The sequence below is a fragment of the Momordica charantia genome (genome assembly GCF_013281855.1).
Source record: "Momordica charantia cultivar OHB3-1 chromosome 11 unlocalized genomic scaffold, Mcharantia_2.0 BLBB01000011.1, whole genome shotgun sequence".
Lineage (NCBI taxonomy): Eukaryota > Viridiplantae > Streptophyta > Magnoliopsida > Cucurbitales > Cucurbitaceae > Momordica > Momordica charantia.
This window is the reverse complement of record NW_028275159.1, coordinates 5,819,259-5,837,804: the sequence shown is the minus strand read 5'-3', so window position 1 is coordinate 5,837,804 and position 18,546 is coordinate 5,819,259. Positions and strand designations below refer to the sequence as shown.

Below are 18,546 nucleotides of genomic sequence, written 5' to 3'. Positions count from 1 at the left end.
TGTCTAGTTTCTACGGAGTCAAAGTCTCGTAGTCTTCGTTCATCGAACGCGACAAAATCGGCCCTAAATTCACAGATTATATGGGCTTTAGGGCTTTGTCTTTAGGGCCCAAGGCCTCTTTAGTCCTTTTGCTCCAATTTTTTATTTTTACAAATGGAGAATAAATATTTCAACTTTAATCATTAAAATAAATTAAAAAAAAAAGCAGCTCTGAATTTCCTTTTTTTTTTATAGAATTTATCAAAAATATAGAGGCAGCAATTCAGAGTTACGACCCTTTAGAGAGAGGCAGAGATATTATCACGGATCACCCCAAGTGATCTTTTTACTTATTAACTTTATTCAAATTAATATTTCAAAAAATATACGTATTTGGAGATGGAGTATTTGATAATCTAATTTTACTAAAGATACAGGTTGTCTAAACTATTTCATGAATAAAAAACATTCCTTTGTTTTCTTGTCTATATAGGTTTTTTTTAGAATATGTTGAACTCAAGAGGATAATATCTACCTATACATCGAATTAAGACTCAAATACATAAATATTATTCTCATTGCTTTTCAAACAAGACATTCTTCAAATCCCTCTAGATTTTGACCTTAGTCATAAATATATAAAGAAATTTGTCACTTTTTTCTCCAACCAAATAATTCCATTAAATATATATTGGCAGTTGTGATGCAAAAGGACAATGGGCTTACTTAGCATTGATGGGTTGGGATAACCATTCATATGATGAAAAGGATAAGGTTGGTATTATGTATTTTGCTTGTTCATTAACTATTGTCAATATTTCACTTTTTGCTTTGTGGAAGGTATAATTAACTTCATATTGTTTGGTTCATCCTTCTATATCGGGATAAATATGAAGTCTCAAGTCTTAATTCCTACCTAAGGTTAATAGAGACTATAAGTACGAAAGAACCTACTCGTTTGAATTGTCCCACTTTATTGTCGTTATCACTGTCAAAAAAAAAAAATACTCTACTTTAGTTTTAAATTAAAAGATACATAAATTTCTCTTTTTACGCTAGTATAATATGTATTATAGATTTAAGGTGAAAATCATTTTTCAACTAGCTGTCCGTTTATATGCCAAAAACAATACATGTCATACATATTAAGCGAGAATTACTTCTTACCTCACAAGACTCAGTTAAATTAAAATTCTCTTATGGTATACCATTTTTATTTTCTTTACGATCAAGTTTATATAAATTTAGTAGCATGTCGCAATCTTCTATTTCCCAAACGAAGAGGCAGAGAAGTGAGTTAAGAGAAAGAAGAAAAGCATCTTCAAAACCAAATTGGGTTTCAAAATTTTCACAAGTAGGTAGTGATAAAGAGGAACTGTATGCTTAGAATCTCAGCATCTATATTCTTATCTTAATAACCCACATGCAATTAAGGCTACCCATCAAAGTTTCTTGTGGTATATATCCATTAACATTCCCAATGCTCAATAATTATCACACAAAATAAAATAGAAAAGTCTTCTTTTCTTAGGGTGACTATTTTTTTTATTCTTATTTGCCCATAATTTATATGAATTTGATAACAAATTTACTGTTTTTAAATAATAAAGTTAACGGTTGAATAATATATTTGAAATTTCAATGTATAAATAACTTTTTTTAATTATTATTCACATTAATATAGTTGGTTAAACTATTTATAATTAAGTTAAATTTGACAAATTATTCATGTGTAGATCTTGTTATTCTTATGATTGTTTAATGCAATTAGATCAATTAGGCTAGAAATTTAAGTGGTAAAAAATCTCAATTTTTGTTTTAAGAATTTAATTGGAGTCACTGACAGGTTTGTAATTTCTCGTAATTTGGATAATGTTTAATAATAATTAAAATAAAGGGAGAATATTTTTTTTAAAGAAAGAAAAAGAAAAAAAAAAGGAAATTTGATGAGATGTCAACGACAGAGATCCCCACTTCGGAGTAGGATTTCAATTTTCAACGAAGTAAAACGACGTCAGATAGGGACTCGTTTTTCTGCAAGTTGGTAACTAGACGAAGAAAATCAAATGCGACGCGAAAAAACGGAACCCGAAAAAAAAAATATATATATATATAAATAATAATAATAATTGAACACGCAGCCAGCGAGGACCAGAAGTCCCTTGTGGGGCCCAGCTGACATTTGACTTCCTATTTACCATCCAACCAGACTCTCTGTTGGGAGGGGACCTTTCTTTCTTTTTTTTTTGTCTCTTTATTAATTTAAAATATTATTATTTTTATTTCATTTTCATCCTCGAACTTTTACGATATTAATTCTAGATATCCAAAATTTTAAATTTATTTTATCTCATTAGTTTTAATTTTGAAAACCAATCGTTTTGCTAGAACGTTTAGCTTTTTTGTTATTAATAATTTAACTGTTATGTTGTCAAATCAAACATAGTTCAACGATAATTGATATATATCTACAATAAAAAAGTTATGAGTTCGATCCCCTACCCACACATATTGAACTCAAAAAACTATTGTGTTGTATTAATAGTTTTATTAATGTATGACATGAATCTACCTTAGAATCGTATAAATTGATCGAATATTAGGTGACAGAATAATAATAAGACTAGAATGATTTAATTATTTTATTTTATTATCATATCAGAAACTAAAATATATAAATTAGCAACTAAATTGATAGTTTTTTTTTTAAGTTTCATATACCAAAATTTAATAAACTTGGACAGTTTTTTTTTTTTTTTAATAATTTGCTTTTTATTCTCAATTAAAGAAAGGAAGATGTCGGCAATTAAGCAAAACTTCTTAGTTTTTTTCTCTTTCTTTTTTCTGAAGTAATTATTTATTGCTATTTGGATGGTCTAATATATTTCAATGAATTTGACCATTTTCTTAAAAAAAAAAAAAAGAAGAAGAAGTTTTCAATAAGATGGAGCAAAACCCATTGTCCAACTATGGGGATTCTCGTTCATGTGATCCCATGTCCTTACCTAACGCATATCGTATAACAATGTCAATAATTGCATTATATTAACATTATAATTATAGTATTACTTAAATCTTCTAACTTATACCTACTTTTTTATCCCAATACTTGTAATATAAATCAAAATGAGTTGTTTAATCAAGTTATTGCAATTGGATAAAAAAATTATTTTATCCTAAAAAAGTAGTAACACATCCTTTATAAAAAAATATATTTTCGTAAAAATATGTTGCATAGTTTGCTATTTAAAAAAAAGTTAGCTTTTTTAAAATTTTAACTAAACTTAAAAAGGGTGTATATATATATTGTTGTTAAATTTCAGAGAACTCGTTTATGTCACAATTGTTGAAAAGAAAAAAAATATTGTTTTTATGCAGTATTTTGAGTGGTTTTTAAGTCGATTTGGAGATTCGAACTCACAATCTATTGATTTGAATTAAGTGTCTTAACCAGTTAAACCATGCTTAGATTGACGACATCGACAATTTCATTGATATCGAATTTAAAACATGGCTTATAATCACCAACTATACTCCAAATATTATATTTTAAAATCAATAAGTAAACGAAGAACACAATAATTTTTTTGAAGTATTTTTATAACCGATTTTTAAAAAATTAAAGAAAAGGGGTGTTTGGCTATGGCTTAAATGGTACGACGTTGATGATGCTAGTTAATTGGATTGAAAAAAAAAATATATATATATATATATGAAATGAAAACTCTACAATGAAAAGAATTGAATTGCCTACTGAAAAGAGACAACTTCATTTTGTGCCCTAAATTAAACCCTGATTTGATCGCAACGGTCAACCCATGCCCTTTCACCTTTTTAGGGCTCTAAATTCAAGTCCACTTTTTTGACATTTATTACTCTAATTTCCAATTTTGTCTTTGTTTTCTATACCCTTTTTCCTCTTTATTTTTACTTTTTTAAATTTAAATTCTTAATTTTAAAAGTTTTCATTTCAAATCTTAGCCCTATTCTTTTCTCTCAATAATCTTTAACGCAATTTCAATAATTTAATGTAACTAATTTTTTAAAAATTAATTTAATTATTTTGTTAATATAATGATATAAGAAAGTTGATAATAAACATACGTAATCTTTAAATAAAATGCATAAACCAAGGGGTTGTTTGGCCATTATTTAATAAGTTTTATGTATAAAACTAAATTACAAATATGTTTTTATTTCCGAAATAGGAATTCTGTTTCAATACGGAACAACTCATTTAGATGCTTTTGATATTTCTCTCTCATATGCAGAATAGTTTGTATTTTACTTTAAAAAAATCCAATTATATTATATCTTTTTAGTTAATAATGACGAGTGTGAAATTGGACCATACACCTTAAAAATAGTATAAATATAAGATTAAGTAACTATATCATATTCAACGATAAGGATAAATTTAATGTTTTTAATTATGATGCATGCACAAGCTTAAAGACATTATAATTTTACTATTTTCTTATTAAATCTGTTTTTATACAAAACTTGATAAATAACTAAATTGTAAAATTCAATATTAAATTCATCAAATAAAATAAAATTTTATAGTACTATGAAGTTTATGTTGTGTGAATACTGAAATATAAAATTTTAGATAAATGACCGTGATAGTTTATTTTAGCATTAATTTTATTATCCTATTTTTGGTGATATTATAGAACGTACCTTATTTATTTTTGTTCTCTTGAAAATAAACGTAGATTATTTCTAGAAAGTAAATTAAAAATAATAATGAAAAAACATTATTTCTAGAAAGGCTATTTGATTCCTTCCACATTGGGCAATTTGGTCATAATGAAAAAGAATATATCGCTCATAATTTAAGGACTATTTGGATTTAATAAATTGAATAAATACAAAATAATAATAAAGATGTTGGTTTCTCAAGCGTTTTCTCATCACTAAGTCAAAAAGAAACAACGATGGAGGATTTATCGAACACAAATTTATTATTATTATTTTTTTGGGTTCCTTATCAATAAAACAACCCATAGATTATAAAATATTTTAGAAGACACACGTTTTATTTATTTCTTGACTTTTGAATATAGCAGGACTCGAATCTAGATTTTGGACCAAACTTCTTGCCACTGCACCAATACTCGATGACAAAAGACACACATGTTAATAGGGTACAAAATACGTGAATTCGAATAAGATAATTGTTAAGGTCAATTGATCCTCACCCACTATTGGACGTTTGTATTTTTATTTTTATTTTTATTACAATTAAATTTTATACTACACCACAATATTTATTGTAATATATATCTTCTTACCCAATAAAAAAAATAATTTGAATTTTTTTTTTAAATTTCATTTTGGTCCACAAACATTTAAAAACAAAACATTCTCAAAGTTAAATAGAGATTAACGTGTACTTGAAAATTAATTTAGCCTAGGTAATTTATAGGCCGTCAATTATTAAATTGTATGGTAATTGCCCATGATATCTTCTCTTGAAATCACCGAGCATTAAACGAAGTAGGGGCGAGCTAGTGGTTAGAATACCTTTCGACAAATATTTATGAACTCCAAAGAAATGTTTCGTCATGAGAATTTCGCGAGAGTTTTCGCCGCTTTGAAACAATAAGATTTTGGATCTTTTAATCACTATGTTAGATTCAAGGTATGTATTCATCGAGCTCTTGAATAAAGAAGACATATACCAAAAAACAAAGAGAAGTTTTTACCCATACATTACACCAATTGTGGTTGGCCAACAGTTTCTAGAATATCATTGTCATGATGTTGACCAGTCTCCAAAGTTGTCATGTGTTCGAACTTAATAGGTCAAAGTTTTCTGTCGACTTCGATCTTTCTCCCTAAAACCGATTATTCTAGATCGTAGATAAGACTTTCAACTTTGTATAATGGGATGGGGGCGAAATCAATGTGAGGAATCATAAGAAATCGACGTCGGAAATATATGTCCGTACAATCCACTGTCTCCCTCTATAAGTTTGGCATAAAGCATACGGATATTTTTCTTCTGCTATTGTTCTGGTATCGTCTCTCTATTATCGTTCATTTTTTCTTCAATTTATAAAATTGAAGTGCTGCGATTGGATAATTAACCAAAAAAAAAAAAAAATTATTACATATGGTAAAATAATTGTTCATAAATTATTTCCAAACACTCTCGCTTACCTTTACTTATTTCCTTTTGTTAGAAAAAAGGCCACGCTGAATAATTTGTCTTCTTTAGAAAGATAGAAAGATTATTATTGGTACTGTTGGAAAGATGTGGAATAAAATTGCTCTCCAATGAAATTGAAATAAAACAAAATACTTTTTAATATAACAAAATATGAGGTGAAGATCATACCAGCTTCATACCAGCTCAAGAGAAATAGCACATCTGTCTACCGTCAAAATATATTCGACAAAAATAAATAATATTTAAGTACTGTCCGAATAGTTTTTTATAGCTATCAGAGAGAATGCATAAAAGAAGAGAGAGAACAAATATTTTTTTTCTTTTTAAATAATTATCAAGTTTTTAATGGTGATTGAAAATGTCCATTGATTTTTTAAAAATACATATGAATGTGAGAATATTCAAAGTTGGAAAATATGTGTCTTTAACGAGTTGAGTTATTTTTAGTTTTGGGTTTGACATCTGGTATCAGTATCAACATTAACATCACTATCCACATCATTAGTTTTGGCATTGGCGTGGATCAATACTTAAATATTATTTATAAAAAATTAAAATTAAAGAGATAGAGAGAAAAAAAGAATTGAGAAATTAAAACTATATATTTACTCTTTTTTGCTTTTATATTTGTGGGAGGGTGGGGGCTCCCACAATGGGACTCTATATATGAAGAGACGGGCAGGATTGAAAGGCAGGCTAAGCCCTAATTCAACCACCATTAGATTCTTCCCCAATAGCCCTAATGGATGCCTTTCATTGTTGTGATTGTGGGGGTCTCAAAAGGGCCATCCCTAAACCCATTTTCAACCCTTCATCTCTTTAGTCACTTCGTTATAGGTTGCAAAATGACATTTTTTTTTTCAAATTATTATTAATATATTCTATTGTAAGGTTCTGTCAAAAGTAAGTGTTGATACATGATCCTAAACGATGTACTGGTGGGTTGGTGACGTCTGATCTCGAGATGGACAATACAATCAAACGATGTGATGACATGTAAATATAATATTTGCACTGACTTGGTGCTCATCCATGTATATTTTGAAGCGTAAGTTAGTATTTAGTTCGAATTGATGTAAAATCGAACTTAGTTAGATTGCATAGAAATTGTGTCTACCTTCCGTCGTAAATTGACCATGCCTTTTAATAGGAGGCGTTGGGAAACGTTGGCCCACCCATATAAATATCCCCATAATTGGTGATTAGCGGATTTTATGTTGGTGGCATCTATGTGTTTTCAGGTTGGTGCGGAACTGGATTAAAAAAAAAACGTTTACTTAAAGAGAGTAATTCACGGGTTTAGACTTTTTTTTTCACATTTAAAATTATTATAAATACAAATTGTCATTTAAATCTTTTTTTTTTTTTTTTCAGAAAAAGGCATTCGGTTTGAAGTGAAAAATAGAACATGAAATGGTCACCATCCATCGGTCAAAAAGCACTAACCCAATTGTGCTATTTTATAATATATGCTCATGCTTGGAGAGAGAGAATTTCAAAGATTTCAGCTATGTCTACCATATATTTCTTTATAAGTTTATTGTCCACAAAATGACAAAAAATAAAAATAAAAATAAAAATGAAAATGAGAGATAACTTGCTCTCCACTTTACAATACAAAGTACTATATATAAATTATGTTTAGATGGAAATTTTATTTCATTTGGTTTATTAGTGCCCAAACGCATGCTCTCTCTACATGTCTTTTGGCTACTTCCATACAAATATTTCTCCTATACGATTAGCCATATCGATCACGAAACCAATAGATACGTTGTACTTAGTTGGATTCGTTGATTTATGTCTATTACTATTTTTTTGTTGTTCTGAAAAAGAAAAAAAAAAGAAACCTTTTCAATTCTATGAATGGATTGATGTAGGCATGGAGATAGACATTTATATTGAGAATGCTTAAGGTATATTTTTTTTAATTGCCGAACTCTCATAAATTGAATTTGAGTACCACAGAGAAAAAAGTTAATTGGATAAATAAGACAGGGATCACCGCTACCTTCGCAATTTTATGTTGGAAGGGAGCTTGAATTCATATAAAGATAAAAAATCAAATTGAAACAAAAACGAATATTATCTATTTATTACATTTCGATAAATAAAATTTATAAAAATAAATTGGATTCACAAGTTAAATTTATAAGAGTCACATAATCTAAATTATGAATTTTTAATTTAAAAGGACTTTGTGTACTTTATAGAAAAATGAAAAAAAAATCAATGAGAAATATTTTCTTTAAAAGGTTTATTTATAAACCCAAAGTGAAAGCATATAAGAACTTTGATTCTATTTCTCTCCCTCTTTCTTTTTTCTACTAATTTTATTATTCTTGTGTATCTCATTAACTTTAAGTTTCTAGGTTTAATATAACATTCTTTTTTACATGTAATTTTGTACAATATATATATTATATATATATAAAAGTTATTTAGTCAACACCCATCCAGTAAGCTTTTGGCAAGTATTGAGAAAAATACTAAAAATATAACAATATATATGTTTATAAAAATAAAATTAAAAAAAAAACTATCATTTTTTAGTGTGGATTAACACCTAAATATTTGTTTTTGTTTTTAATTTAAAATTTTTTGTCAGTGGTTTTCATAATTGGCGGCCCATAAAAAAAGCTAGAAAGGCATCTATTTGAATTTATCCGAATTAATGAAATAAAATTCTCCAGGTCAATCATCAATGACCTTCATATATCTTATCTAATAAATTTGGAAAAATGATGACATAATCATCTTAAAAGAATTATTAGGAGGTTTGAAAAACATGTGGACTTTTACAACAATAATCCAAAAGTTTGTACATCTAATAAATATTTTTCTATGCATAATTGTAAAATATCAGATCTCAAGTCTTATACTTCAACATTGAAATTGATGTATGTGACAAATTAAATTATGGTTCGATTTGAAAATTGGTTCACGGGTTCCTTTTTGAAAATTTATTAATTTATAATTTTATTTTTTTAGTACAATAAATAAAGTAGAGAGATTCGAATTCATGCTTAGCTTTCTGGTTAGAGATAGATACCAAGTTCATGTTGGTTATTTATACTTTTCTTGACGAAACTTCTTTTCCTATAAATTTCAGTATATTAAATTTAATGTCGATATGAACATAGTTCAATTGGCTATAATGACACTTATCTCTGACCAAATAATTGTGAGTTCGAGATCTACACCGTCATTCATTGTACTAAAAATATATATATATTCTCATTCAACGATTTTCTTCCCTTAACTTGTTTTTATAATATTATGATCATGTGTCATGATTTCTCTCTTGAAATTGTATGTGATCATGTGTCACCATTTTCCTCTCGAAATTTGGATGTATGTATATATATGTGTGTATATATATAATTTAGGCTACTAGCTATTTATTTTAATAAATAATAATTCTTTATATTTCACAAGGGTAGCGTCGTCTTTCACTTTAACATGTTATAAATTTAGAATGAGGAGTCAAAACTTTTCCATAATAACGACATGGTACTTGTATTTTATCGATTAGATATATTTATAAGTCTAAGTTTTGCTGGGGTGATTTTGATAATGTGTAATACGTGAACCATTTTTTTTTTAATAAAAAATTTTGAATGGTCAAGTTCTAAATTCTTGAAAAGATTATTTTCCGATGGAAGTTCGAACTCAGATGAGTAGTTTAGAGTTTCTAATAATAAATTTTTTTGATACGTGTGAGTGCCCAAATTAGATTGTATAGGATATTAACTCATAAATTGGTGGCCACCATGATTTAAACTCATTCGCTCTAATCCATCATGATTTTTTTTCCTTAATAATAAAATTAAAAATTTTCATTTGTCGTACAAAAGAAAAATCATATCTAAGATTTTTATATGCATCGCGTTTTAAAAAAAATATATCAACTTGTGGTTTTTTTTTTTTCAGTCTCATTATATATTTCGATGTCCCTAATCATTTTATTTTTTAAATCAATGAGAACTAAATTGTTCTAATTAACTAAATATGATGTGATTAAGTCATCATATAACAGTCCAAATTAAAGCCTATGGCATAGCTAATTAAGACATTAGGAATTTGTATTGATGTTGTAGAACTAAAAAGAAAAATCATCAAATCATACCCCTTTTAAGTACTATGAAATAATTTTCGTTTTTTTAACATAGGATCACCAAATATGGACACCTGTCTCAAATTAACGAATATAATAAATTAGGCCTACATAAATATCTACTCTTTTGTAAATTAACCTAAGTTTGGACAAAGAAAATAATAAAATAATTTGCCACTTGTTCTAAAAATGATTAAAAAAAAAAATATGACTACCCAAGATGGATGGTGTTGCTCTTTTTACCTTTTAAAAGTGAAGTTAACAATGATGAAATTTATCTAAACAAGAAAAAAAAAGATGAAGAATTAAGAAGATGATGATGAAATTTGGATTCTAAATAAAACCTAATTACAATAATAATTACCAAATTACAAGGTTACCAATGAAACCATCCCATGGTGATTTTTCCCTTTTCTTATGGTCAATCAATGCAATGAAGAAGACTTGGAATTAATTCAAAGATACCCTTATACCCTAAAGGATTGGAGCAAGCATTTTTTGGACATTAAAAAATCCCTAATATAGAGAAGAATATGATGCCACTTTTATCCGTCACTCACATATAAAAATAATATTTATGGTAGATTTTGTTTTCATTGATCTTCAAATATATATATTTATTTGAGATGGGATTCGAATCTCTGACCTTTTTGATAGAAAGACATAATCTTAACCAGTTGAGTTAGGTTTGAGTTGACGATCTTTAATATTTTTTTATATAATTTTTAAAAATAAGTGCAAAGATAAAATAAATATTTCATACAATTAAATAATTAAATAAAATGGCTGAGTAAAGATTTTTGTTGGAGCACTGATCAATTAAGCGTCAAGGGAGAAAATTTATATTCTTACACCGACACAAATATGTCGACATGAAATGAATTCTCACGAAGCATTTTTGTAAAAAATTCAAAGACATGATATAAACGAAAAAGTTTGAATAACACATGCATTCTCATAGGAAGTAAAAAGAAAATAAAACTCTTATATAGAAATGACAAATAAAAGTTATGAATTAATATTGTCTATTTATCTCTTCTTAATTTCTACATCATACAATTGAGAGGGAAGAAGAAAGAGAGACGTGGAGGATGGGATTATATGAAGGACCAAGAATCATATTCTGTCATGTACAATTATAGGATTCTCATGGCAACCAATTTGCATTAGAATTTTCTATTAAAAAAATGTTCTACTTCAAAAGGAGGCTTATGCAATACTTTTCATGCCCTAATAAGGTAACTTATTAATTGAAAATGTTGACCGATACATAAGTGGTTAGGCATTAATGTTTCTTTATGTGGACGGTAAGTTTCAATCATATTTTCTCCTTATATAAATTTAAGCTCCTCGATTTCGAACTATACAAACTCAACCTTTTGACCAATAACCATTCTTTAAAAAAATGAGTTTGCTTGACTTTTACCACGATAAAAAAATAATAATAAATAAACCTTATAACCCATTAAAAAGTACTTAAATTTTTTTTTAGTACAATAGAGATAGAGATGAGGGATCGAATTTACAGCTTCTTCTTGAAATATATGTTAATTACTGCTAAGCTATGTTCGTTTTGGTATAATTAGATAAGGGATTTTGAAAATTCTAAGCACACTGTGGTTCTTCCAAAAATACTTATATAAAAAAGTACTTTCACTTTAAAACATTTGAATTTAGGAAGAGACTGATAAGTGGTGGATAGAAAAAGAAAAAAAAAAAATATATATATATATATATAGAATTTTGGACATTTCTTCTGCTACATTATTAATTACAAAGTATCTTTTTGAATCTCTCTTTCCTCTCGGCTCTCCCATTATTTTTCTCTAACAAATAAATTGAAAAAAGGAACTTTAAAAGAGCAGTAAATATCATTAATGAGATTGCTAATTTAGACAAAAGCAGAAGGAAGCGATGAAAACTAGGAAATTGGTAAGAATTTGGCGTCTACTGTACACTGCACTGTACAGATGTGCCCTAACTTAACGCTTTCAATTTCACCATTTCTTGTCTAAAAAAAGTGCTTTTTTTTCTTCACTCCCTGTTTTGCCCTTCTCATTAATTACCAATTTTTGACCCGTTAATAGGTTTTAAGTTGAATTTATGTCTCTTTTTCTTTTTGAAATTGGGAAAATTTTATTAATAACCAAACACCACTTGGAACTATATTTGAAAACAGATGAAGATCTAAAAAGTTCAAGAGCTAAAAAGGAAAGCTAGAAGACCACTGACATGAAATTGCATCCTTTTCAAGAGATTGAGCTAAAAAATTGAATCTCGAAAATCACCTCTTCAAAAAAAATCTTTTAACTCCAAAGTATCGTTAACCCACACACCTTCTTTGCACTAGGATGTCTTCTCCCATCTTTACGATTTAATTGATTCGTTGTCCATTTTAAACTTAAGCTCGGAAAATCTTACTATTAGATTCTATCGAACAAGATATCATACTAATAAATATGTTGTTTTTATAATTTTATAATTATTTTTTTGAATTCGTATAAAAATTTTACATGCATTGCACGTGCTTTGATATATTATTTTAAATTTTTTTATCTTAAAATTTAATAAGGTAATAGAAGAAATAAAACATAAGCTATCCTACATATTTGAAATTTGACAATGATAAAAAAGATTTTAAGAAATGGGGAAAAAATGTCAGCTATCAAACTTTTTTAAATACAGTAAAGAATCAAAGATAAAAAGAGAAGATATTTTGGAGACGAAGGTAAAACTCAAAATAAAAGTAAAAGAAAAATAAATAAATAAATAAATAAGGTGAAATTAAGAACGTATCTCGAGAAGTGTCTTCTGTTCCTATAGTTAATGAAAAGTGGGTGCTCGAACTAGAGACGGGCGAGTGTTAGGGAGCAGTGAGGAGAGAAAAAGCAACAAAAATTAAAAAAAAAAAATTCCAATTATTTTATTATACGCCTAAACTACAAAATATATGACTGAATTTTGTACTTTATTTCAAAAATACCACAATTCTTTTAAAAGTTTCAATACCAATCCTATACTAAGTTTCATTAAAATTAAAAAAAAAACAAATGTACACATTTTTTAGCAAACATCTATTTTTAAAAAATTGAAACGAGCAACATATCAAAAGGACATAGTCTATTTAATTTTGTATTAATTCTCCTATAAAAATAATAAATTATTCGACATTTTCTTACTCAGATAAGCTTCTAGGTTAATTGTCATTTAACATCTTTTGAAAAATAATAATATAGATATTTTTCGAAAAGATGGAGGGTATTTTTGTAATTGAGCATTACTAAATTACTGAGTTTGGAGATGGTGAGTGGGGCCCACCGATGGCCACGTGGAAGCCGACCCTGTTCTTCGTGTTCCGGTGCCACCACTTATATAATCCCCATCTCCAGGTCTCCTCCATCGCCATTATCACCACAAAAAAATTAAACTTTCTCTCTTCTTTCTTGTTTCTCCGAGTCTTTAAAACCAAATTCATTTGGGGTTTCTGCAACTCTTGGAGAGAGTGTCGAAAAGCAAAGCCCCATTTTCAGTGTCAGAACCTTAAACTTGCCCTGTGACTTGGAGACATTATATTTCACTTACAAAGACAATTTTCTTCCCTCTGTGGCCAATTTCAATTTTTGCTGAAAAGGGCTTTTTGATTTCCCCCCCTTTTTTTTGTTCCCAAACAATGGCTCACAACAACCACCACCAAGCTCTCAACATTTCTGCTCAACCGCTGCCGCACGGGGGCGGCGCCGGCGGCATCGACGACGACGGCCGCCCCAAGAGAACTGGTGAGTCGTGGGGAAGATTGCATTTACTGAAGGTTTTGTGGTTGGTTTGATTTTTTATTTTTCATTTTTTAAATTAAAAAAAAAAACAGGGACTGTGTGGACGGCGAGTGCTCATATCATAACGGCCGTTATTGGGTCGGGGGTTTTGTCGTTAGCATGGGCGACGGCGCAGCTGGGGTGGGTGGCCGGCCCCGCCGCTATGTTGCTGTTCTCCTTCGTCACTTACTACACTTCCACTCTTCTCACCGCCTGCTACCGCTCCGGCGACTCCGTTGACGGCAAGAGGAACTACACTTACATGGACGCCGTTAGGTCCAACCTCGGTAAGAAAAACACGTGGATGACTCACAAATTTTGATTTTTTGTTATTAAATTAATAAAAATTATCAAAGATGATTTAAAAAAAACTTTCTCTTTTTTTTTTTCTTCGATTTGGAGGAATTTTTTTAGTACACCAAATAGGCGGAGAAATCTTTTTTTGGGTGATTAAAAAATAAAGGAATTTGAATTTCTTTTTTTTTTTTTTTGACATATAGGAATTTGAATTTCATGTTTTGACATGTATGAAAAATAGAGTTTGAATCTTACGTTTTCAGTGTATTTGGTTCAGGTGGATTTAAGGTGAAGTTATGTGGAGTGGTTCAGTATGTGAATCTTGTTGGAGTAGCGATTGGATACACGGTGGCCTCATCCATAAGCATGATGTTAGTATAAAAGGCAAGATTTTGAGTTTTGAGTTTGAAAATTTTGGAAATTTTGTTAAATGGGTATTATTGGTTTTTGTTGAACAGGGCAATAAAAAGATCAAACTGCTTCCACAAGAGTGGAGGGAAAAATGCTTGTCATATGGAGGGAACTCCATACATGGTTTCATTTGGTATAATGGAAATCTTCCTCTCCCAAATTCCAGACTTTGATCAGCTATGGTGGCTCTCCATTGTGGCTGCTGTCATGTCTTTTACTTACTCCATAATTGGACTCGCCCTTGGAATCATTCAAGTTGCAGGTATAATAACTTCTTCTTCTCTCTTACACAACTGAATCAAATTCAAAACCTAACTCGAGTTTCGTTTTTTAGGCAATGGAAACTTCAAGGGCAGCCTTACAGGAGTTAGCATTGGCACTGTCACAGAAACCCAGAAGATATGGAGGACCTTCCAAGCCCTCGGTGACATAGCTTTTGCCTACTCTTTCTCCATCATCCTTATCGAAATTCAGGTAAACTTTCGATAAGTCTCTATTGTGTTCTAATAGGTCTATGAATTAAATAAAAAATATCTAGTTAGGCACCAAGTTATTAGATGTAAAATTGAAAGCTTGGGGAAGTCTGAAGACCTACTCTAGATACAACATTCACAGTTTAGAGACTCGAACCTAAACTTGTTCCTTCATAACAATTAGAATTAGAAGTGGATAGATTAGAACTTACAATCGAATCGCTCCCTCGAGGAACAACCAGTTGGCAAGGGTTCGACATCTCTTGATCCTACTAGCTTAGAGATTTCAAGTTCGAACCTTCCGGTAAACTAAAGGTAAAAATTCTTGATGTCTCTTGGTTTCGGACCTTGGGCGGACATGGGTGCCACTTGGTTTCGGACCTTGGGCGGACATGGGTGCCACCGAGTATAGGGGAGCAAAACTTCGACTCCTAGTTCAAAAAAAAAAAAAACACCTCACAATCTCCTTAGGTGGGAGTATAGATGCTTTTTAACCCCTGAAGTGCCGATTATGAGTTGAAATATTTGGGGGTTTACTTTTTATGCAGGACACAATAAAATCCCCTCCATCAGAGGCCAAGACAATGAAGAAGGCCAGTCTTCTAAGTGTTGCAGTGACAACAATTTTCTACACGCTCTGTGGCTGTATGGGGTATGCAGCCTTTGGAGACGCCGCTCCTGGCAACCTCCTCACCGGTTTCGGCTTCTACAACCCATTTTGGCTTCTCGACATAGCGAATGTAGCCATCGTGGTCCACCTTGTAGGTGCATACCAAGTTTTCTGCCAACCCCTCTTCGCCTTCATCGAGAAATTTGCACTGGACCGATTCCCAGACAGCCCATTCATCACAAAAGACATCAAGATCCCGATCCCGGGTTTCCGCCCCTTCAAACTCAACCTCTTCAGGTTGGTTTGGAGGACAGTGTTCGTGATCTTCACCACTACGATCTCCATGCTTCTCCCGTTCTTCAACGACATCGTTGGACTGCTCGGTGCATTGGGATTCTGGCCTCTCACAGTCTACTTCCCGGTCGAGATGTACATTTCACAGAAGAAGATCCAAAAATGGAGCACAAGATGGATCTGCCTCCAAACTCTGAGTATGGCTTGCCTGGTAATCACCATAGCAGCAGCAGCTGGATCTGTGGCAGGAGTTATTCAAGATTCAAAGTCTGTTAAGCCATTCCATGTCAACTACTAATTGCAAATGATTTTACCTCTGTTATTAATTAATTACTCTGCTGCTGAAGAAGAACAGTCTCAAACAATAGCCTGCAAAGTGCAAAGTGCAAATGCTAGTGCCTTCTCTTTTCAGTAACTTTTGTAATGGTTTTTTTTTTATATATATAAACTGTTGAGCATGTAGTTAAGGACCATGAATGAGAGAGTCTGTAAATGGTGAATCTAACGGATTCACAAGTTACAATCCCCAAAATGTAACTTCGTCTATTTCCAAAAGGAAATTAGAGTATTCATATGGAAAGTTCATCTTTTAGAATCTGTTATTTTTTTTTGTTATCCCCAATATTCCTTTCTCTGTGTTCCTGCCTATTCATCCATAATCCTAATGTGAGTGAGTTAAACGAGAGACTCCTCTTTCTGAAGGCACGTCGTAGCTCCAGGTCTTAGCTTCAGAATATTCGGACGGAAAAACCGAAACTGAACTTCAACCCGTACCAAGATCCTAATGTATACCCTTTCACTAAAAAGATCTCTTTCATTATCTTTGGGTTACTTACCGTTCCTTACTCAACTACAAGTAAATAGAGAGCAGCTGCCACCTATTCGACGATTGTGGCGGGAATAGAAGGATAGAGAAAGACTTGGCCTACCTACCTTTGACTATTAAAAGCTCGAGGGCAAGCTTTATTTAAGAGAGAATGTAGAGTGAATCGAATCCGTTTTCGTTCTTGGTTCGGTTCGGGCTCCTCTCAATCTTTTTCATAGTTGGGGCTAGGAGGTTTTTTCTTTTCCTATTCTTATTCCTCAGTTTAAGCTAGCGAGGGGGAAAGGAGGTAGCTAGCTTTCTTGAAATTGCTCGCTGGTTGACTATGATGATTGTCCTCACTCTCAAGATTTTTGCATGTAGAAAATCCTAGTTGGGGTATTTTGGATACAAATTTGTTGAAATGTAAATTTCCACCATTCTTTATTCGTGAAAAATTTAGGACCTCATGCGCACCATTGAGAGTGCACATGAGATAAACATTATGCATCCATTTATGGGAAATTTGGTACCTTTGGGGCACCATTAAAAGTGCACATTCTTTTCCCTTTGCATAGCACAATTGAAAATCTTCATGTGGACCATCCAATCCAGACATGGAACCTTGCTCTAGGTTGACTAAAATATTGGACTGAAAGGACAAGAGGGTAATAACTGCAATATCCTCACATACGATCTTCCGTAATTCTTATATCCACTCAAGTTTAAAGTAGGTAATATCATACGTTTGAGGAGATGCTTACTTCGACAAATGTCTAAAAGAGACCTAAAAGAATGCAACTGTTCACAAATTGTTTGGTTTTTTCGTATTCTTTCCCAACTTTTTGACTTTTCTGGTGTACTTGATTGCTTCTACTATTAGAAAAACGACCAAACTTTTTGCAACATGTTTTGAATTTAGAACTACGTTTGACAAAAATCATGCTTTTCCCTCGTGACTCTTTGGCTTCTACACTGAAAACTCTTCTAAAGGGATGAAAATTACACGGAGTAGGAAGGAACCATCCTCATATTGAATTTGTCCAGATTCATTTATTTTCTTCTATAATGATGATGAACATGTGCTGTAAAAATGTCCAAATAAGACTTTCATGTAAAATAAGACAACTTTCTTAACCAGCTGTTCTTCTGAGCTTCCTGTTTCAAGTAAATAAACGGATAAGAAAAATGCGGGATTTAACATTAACCTTGCTTTCCCAAATTCTGTTACAGGCAAAATCTAAATCAACTCCAGCCAAATTGACCACATTCCCTAAGTTTGTGGTTAATTTACAAGTTTACTCATTAAGCTTCCACGGTTTATCTTTGTAGTTTAAAATGTTTTTAATAAATTTTTAAACTTTTAAAGTTGTATCTAACACCTCCCTGTAGTTTAAAAGATTTCTAAACAAGATTTCTAAACCGTTCTTATTAAACTTCCAATTTAGTGTCTAATAGATCTTTGTCAAAACTAATGTTATTTATCGTTCTAAATTAACCTGCCACTGCCGCGTTATCTTTAAATGCTACAATAAATATGTCACATAAGCATCACACCACTAGAACTATTCAA

The 18,546-nt window shown here is 30.8% G+C and overlaps 1 protein-coding gene across 1 annotated transcript; it reads left to right on the top strand.

Moving 5' to 3' along the window:
• The first annotated feature begins 13,665 nt into the window (after nucleotides 1-13,665).
• Nucleotides 13,666-16,773, top strand: LOC111007345 (amino acid permease 3). Its single transcript, XM_022279693.2, has 6 exons — nucleotides 13,666-14,050; nucleotides 14,140-14,373; nucleotides 14,661-14,754; nucleotides 14,842-15,056; nucleotides 15,129-15,268; nucleotides 15,816-16,773. The coding sequence occupies exons 1-6, from the start codon at nucleotides 13,945-13,947 to the stop codon at nucleotides 16,467-16,469; spliced, it is 1,443 nt and encodes a 480-aa protein (XP_022135385.1). The 5' UTR covers nucleotides 13,666-13,944; the 3' UTR covers nucleotides 16,470-16,773.
• Nucleotides 16,774-18,546: the final 1,773 nt, after the last annotated feature.

Coding starts and splice junctions, on each gene's coding strand:
- LOC111007345 (XM_022279693.2), top strand. CDS start 13,945: ATGGCTCACAACAACCACCACCAAGCTCTCAACATTTCTGCTCAACCG. Junction 14,374..14,660: donor CGCCGTTAGGTCCAACCTCG/GTAAGAAAAACA, acceptor TATTTGGTTCAG/GTGGATTTAAGGTGAAGTTA. Junction 14,755..14,841: donor GCCTCATCCATAAGCATGAT/GTTAGTATAAAA, acceptor TTTGTTGAACAG/GGCAATAAAAAGATCAAACT.